The sequence below is a fragment of the Prionailurus bengalensis genome, chromosome B1, assembly GCF_016509475.1.
Source record: "Prionailurus bengalensis isolate Pbe53 chromosome B1, Fcat_Pben_1.1_paternal_pri, whole genome shotgun sequence".
Lineage (NCBI taxonomy): Eukaryota > Metazoa > Chordata > Mammalia > Carnivora > Felidae > Prionailurus > Prionailurus bengalensis.
The window spans coordinates 80,911,475-80,916,683 of record NC_057344.1 but is presented as its reverse complement, the minus strand read 5'-3'; the positions used below and the strand labels follow the sequence as shown (position 1 = coordinate 80,916,683).

Here is a 5,209-nt window from a genome sequence, read left to right as displayed (position 1 = left end):
CCACCCGCGGACTCCAGCGTCCAGGTCTCAGGGCCTTCTCACCCTCGCCTATACTCCGCTCCTTCTGCGCTCTGGGGAGGTGACAGCCGCCCCTAACGTCGAGGGAAGTAGAAGATCGAAGCGGGAGGAGAGGAAGGCGGTGTGTGTGTGTGTGTGTGTGTGTGTGTGTGTGAGACTGTCTCCTATTCTTACGATTGGAACTAAGTGTGTGTCCACTTCTAAGAAAAGTGGTCTGCACCGGGACAAAACTGCGAGCAAAGTGTTGGCTAAAAATAGGTTCTCTGCGCCCAGTGGTTGTGGAAATGAAGACAAGTGGGGCTTGTGCCAACCCCTAAGGGCAAGGGCGCGCGCGCGCGCGCGCGCGCGCGCGTGTGTGTGTGTGTGTGTGTGCTGGGGCGGAGGGGGGGTGTGTTAAGCAGCACATGCGCTCTGTGATCTCTGGCCCTGCCGCTCCCTCCATCAGTTGCCCCTTCCTCTTTTGATTGTGGCTAATGAAGAATAATAAATCCAGTGGCAGGATTTGCCAGTGGATCCACCCAAGACCCAACTCACACTGAACTTGGATACAGAGAGGAAAAGGAGGAAGATCGGGAGGAAGAGAAAAGAGGGAGGAGGTTTGTGTGTGTGTGTGTGTGTGTGTGTGTGTGTGTGTCCCCGTTGGGGGGGGGCAGTAGACAGGGTTGCGCGGGGGGGTGGGGGGGGAGGAGTCGCATGCGCAAAGGCGACCGGAGCTGGCTCCACGGCCGTCCAATCCGCTGAGAGCTGCGAGAAACCGAGTGAGAGAAAGCCCTGCAGCCCGGTCGACCCCATGTCTCTTCGGCACCAGGCACCCGCCGGGCCGAGGGGGCGCAACGCTAAGCGCCAACTGCCGCGTGCACCAAGCGGAAGCGCAGACCAGCGCGGAGGAGCTGGTTCTCCCGCGCCCGCTTCTTCTCCTTCCGCCAGGAGTCAGAGGCCGGGGTCACCTGAGCTGTGGGGAGGGGCGGGCCGAGTGGGGGCTGAGGCCTGGAACTTAGCGGTAAGCAGGACATAGAGGGGAGAAACTGCCAGGTAAGAGGCGTTCCTAGTAGTCTGGGGGGAAAAAAACCTACCCAAGCCTGGCTTGGCCCGCAACTTTATTTAGGACTTTCTTTTCCCGGCTTGGTGGAGACTAAGCGGAAAAAGCAGGAGGGGCTGGAGGCCGGCTCTTAGAACTGCCTGGCGACTGGAACACAGACCTGGCCAGTGGGGTGGGGTTGAGATCCAAAGTAAGTGAGAGCTGCGGGGCGCCGGGAAGGGGCGGCGGCAAAAACGTGCGGGCGGGGGCCGGAAGAGGAGGTGGAGGGCGCGGCGGGGGAGCGGGAGGCGGGGGTCGAGAGAGCTCCTCGGACCCTACTCTGTAGGGAGCAAAGAGGGAAGGGGCGACGCTAGAATCCGAGCTGGAGAAACCGCGCTTCCTGGCAGGGAGGGCGGAGGCGCGCGGGAGGGAGGGAGAGAGGGCGGGGGGGTAGGGGGGCAGGCGCGGGGAGAGGGGAGTATAACTCGGCGGCCGCGAGGCGCGGGGGCAGTTTCGGGCGCCCAGGTCTGCAGCCAGCTCTAAGCGGAGCCCAGAAACCCCTAAGACTGACAGCGGAGCCAGAGGAGGAGCTCGTAGTCCGGGCAAGGCGCGCAGAGCTGGGAGCGGCGGCGGGAGAGCGCAACTTTGCACGGTCCTTAGCTGCTCCTGCCCTCGCCCAGCACTTCTCAAGAGGGTCCCGGCAGACGGGGTCAGTGCGTGCGCTACGGACAAGCGCCCGGGCGGACCGGGAAGATGATGATGATGTCCCTGAACAGCAAGCAGGCGTTCAGCATGCCGCACGGCGGCAGCCTGCACGTGGAGCCCAAGTACTCGGCACTGCACAGCGCCTCGCCCGGGTCCTCCGCGCCCGCGGCGCCCTCCGCTAGCTCCCCTAGCAGCTCGAGCAATGCTGGCGGCGGTGGTGGCAGTGGCGGGGGCGGTGGAGGCCGTAGCAGCAGCTCCAGTAGCAGTGGCAGCAGCGGCAGCAGCGGCGGGGGCTCCGAGGCGATGCGGAGAGCGTGTCTTCCAACCCCACCGGTGCGTATTTCTGCATAATCACCGCTTAAAGGCACATTTTGACAGCCCCCTTTATCTGCTTGATGTTTTTTTCATGTCTGCACAGCAAATCACCCCACACCTCCAACCAATTTCCCCCCTCTCTCTCTTATGTATTCAGCGGGCCTTTTCTTTCATATTAATTTTTATGACCTGGGATGTTGCCTGTGCGCGTGTTGTGTTGTGTTGTGTTTGCAGGCTCACTTTCCTCCTCCTCGTGCACTCACGGTTTCTCTCAGTGGCTTCCCTCCTCTCCGCCTCACCTGCTACATTCAGGATTATTATTATTATTATTATTATTATTATTATTATTATTTTAACGTTCTGGGAATGTTGTAGGCGCGGCGGTGTTGTCGAGCGCTGTGCCGGGGCTTCCGGGGAGAGTGCGCACAATTCCCTGCTGAGCGTAATGTGTGCCTTTTACTTGCAATTGCAGAGCAATATATTCGGCGGGCTGGATGAGAGTCTGCTGGCCCGCGCCGAAGCTCTGGCGGCCGTGGACATCGTCTCCCAGAGCAAGAGCCACCATCACCACCCGCCCCACCACAGCCCCTTCAAGCCGGACGCTACCTACCACACCATGAACACCATCCCGTGCACTTCGGCTGCCTCTTCTTCGTCGGTGCCCATCTCGCACCCGTCCGCACTGGCGGGCACGCATCACCACCACCACCATCATCACCACCACCACCATCAGCCGCATCAGGCGCTGGAGGGCGAGCTGCTGGAGCACCTGAGTCCCGGTCTGGCCCTGGGTGCCATGGCTGGCCCCGACGGCGCCGTAGTGTCCACGCCAACTCATGCACCGCACATGGCTACCATGAACCCCATGCACCAAGCAGCGCTCAGCATGGCCCACGCGCATGGGCTGCCCTCACACATGGGCTGCATGAGCGACGTGGACGCCGACCCCCGGGACCTGGAGGCATTCGCCGAGCGCTTCAAGCAGCGACGCATCAAGCTGGGGGTGACCCAGGCCGATGTGGGCTCCGCACTGGCCAACCTCAAGATCCCTGGTGTGGGCTCGCTTAGCCAGAGCACCATCTGCAGGTTCGAATCCCTTACGTTGTCGCACAACAATATGATTGCGCTCAAACCCATCCTGCAAGCGTGGCTCGAAGAGGCCGAGAAGTCCCACCGAGAGAAGCTCACCAAGCCGGAGCTCTTCAACGGCGCGGAGAAGAAGCGCAAGCGCACGTCTATCGCTGCCCCAGAGAAACGTTCTCTTGAAGCCTACTTCGCCATCCAGCCGCGGCCCTCCTCCGAGAAGATCGCCGCCATCGCGGAGAAGCTGGACCTTAAGAAAAACGTGGTGCGCGTCTGGTTCTGCAACCAGAGGCAGAAACAGAAAAGAATGAAATATTCTGCGGGCATTTAGGAGACCCTTGGCCTCTCCAGGGACATCCCCTCCTCGTCCCCTCTTTTCCCTCCCTCTCTCTCTCCTGCCTCTTTTCTTTCCACTTTTGGCTACCAGAAACAATTCCAGTAAATGTGAATCCGGAGAAAGCGAGGATTGGAGAGCGAGCAAAGGAGCGAGCAAATGAGCCCAAACCCAGTGAGAATGTGAAACGATTTCTCAAGGAAAAACAAAACAAAACAAAACAAAAGAAGGGATTTGTCAAGTTGTAGCAAAGTTATTCCTTTTAACCCCACCCCATCCGGAAAAGGCACCTCGGCTTCTTCACAGGAAGTCTGGAGCTGGCTGTTTGCAGGAAGGCAGACGAGACAGCGTTTTAAAAAGGCCCCAAAATGATCAAGTAAGATTTGTTTTTATTCCTAAAGACATCACCCTTGTTCAAGTTTAAAAGTACACTTTGCAGCTATTTTTCAGAAATAGAAATCGATTCAGGACTGAAACTTTAAACTAGAGTTGATGCTTAATGTGATAGAGACATCTCTAAAGTATTTTGAATTTTAAAAAAGATGGCAGATTTTCTGCATTTACACTGTATATTATATATATATTTTTATTGTGGTTCTTACCCCCTTCTTCCTTCTCTAAAGTGTTAATGCTTAAGAAAGGAGTTGCGCCTGCTGTGTTCACTGATCTTGAAAGCTATTATTAGATTATTGCCGAACAACCCTCTGTAAATTATTAATTTATCTCTCTAGCAACTTAATTTGTGCACATTCTAATTAATTAAACTTATTTAGTCTAAAAATGGGGGAAACGTATGGCTCGTGGAGTTAAACAATTTTATGTTTGATGAGTTTACTGAATTCTTATGGCTTTCCTCTTATACTGTGTTCCTTTTGGCCCATTTGTATATTCTCACTTTGAATGAAGATTGTTTTTCCTTTGTTTTTACTGGTAGTGTTCTGGTTTGTGAGTCGACACTCAGTAATGGATGTCTTAATCGTGTAGACTTGATTCACTGTCCAAAGTATTGTTTACTTCGTTACATATTTAATGGGGATTCCCACATTGTCCCCACTACACACGCGCGCTCTCACTCACCCTTACACACACACACACACACACACACACACACCTCTAATGGAAGAGAAGAAGTGAAGCAGTTGGAAGCATGACTATGATGCATCATTTTCTAGCTTTAGGTGCATTTGTTCACTTGGTGTTTGCCCTTCCAGATTCTACGATTTCACCAAGGTATCTCAATCTTCTTGTTTTCAATTGCTTTGTTGACTACATTTTAACATTTACAAGAATCCTTCGGTTTTTCCTTTTGGAGGTTTGTTTGTAGAAAAACTAATTTAAACTATAAGAAAGACAGTGCACTGCTTGTAAATTCACATTGTTTGGTAGAATTCTTTTGGAATAAAAAATAATTAGGTACATGGTGATTGGTACCTTATCTATTGTAAATATCCCATTCAAAATGATGCACATATAGATATATTCTTACAAATTTTGCTGTATTGCTGTTCCATTTGAGGCTCTCTGAAGTCTTGAGTTCTGTATATGACCTGGTTTCTTGTTTTTGTTTTGTTTTGTTTGTTAATAGATGGTTTATTTACTATGGTAATGTATTAAGTTATTTTTGGTGTTGTTTGATTGTCTTTCATTGAAAAGATGATTTTAATGTTTTATTGGCAAAGTATGCTGCTTTTTTCATTAAAATATACTATTAAAATTAAATGGCTTTTAAAATGTGA

The 5,209-nt window shown here is 52.8% G+C and overlaps 1 protein-coding gene across 1 annotated transcript; it reads left to right on the top strand.

Annotated features, from left to right (window-relative positions):
* Positions 1 to 1,526: 1,526 nt before the first annotated feature.
* POU4F2 (POU class 4 homeobox 2) lies at positions 1,527 to 5,209 on the top strand. The gene is made up of 2 exons (XM_043567898.1): positions 1,527 to 2,074; positions 2,529 to 5,209. The coding sequence occupies exons 1-2, from the start codon at positions 1,790 to 1,792 to the stop codon at positions 3,468 to 3,470; spliced, it is 1,227 nt and encodes a 408-aa protein (XP_043423833.1). The 5' UTR covers positions 1,527 to 1,789; the 3' UTR covers positions 3,471 to 5,209.

What these genes read in the sequence shown, in the direction of transcription:
- POU4F2 (XM_043567898.1), top strand. Translation starts at nt 1,790, where the DNA reads ATGATGATGATGTCCCTGAACAGCAAGCAGGCGTTCAGCATGCCGCAC. An exon ending in CGTGTCTTCCAACCCCACCG is followed by an intron (nt 2,075 to 2,528) that starts GTGCGTATTTCT and finishes TTGCAATTGCAG; the next exon opens with AGCAATATATTCGGCGGGCT.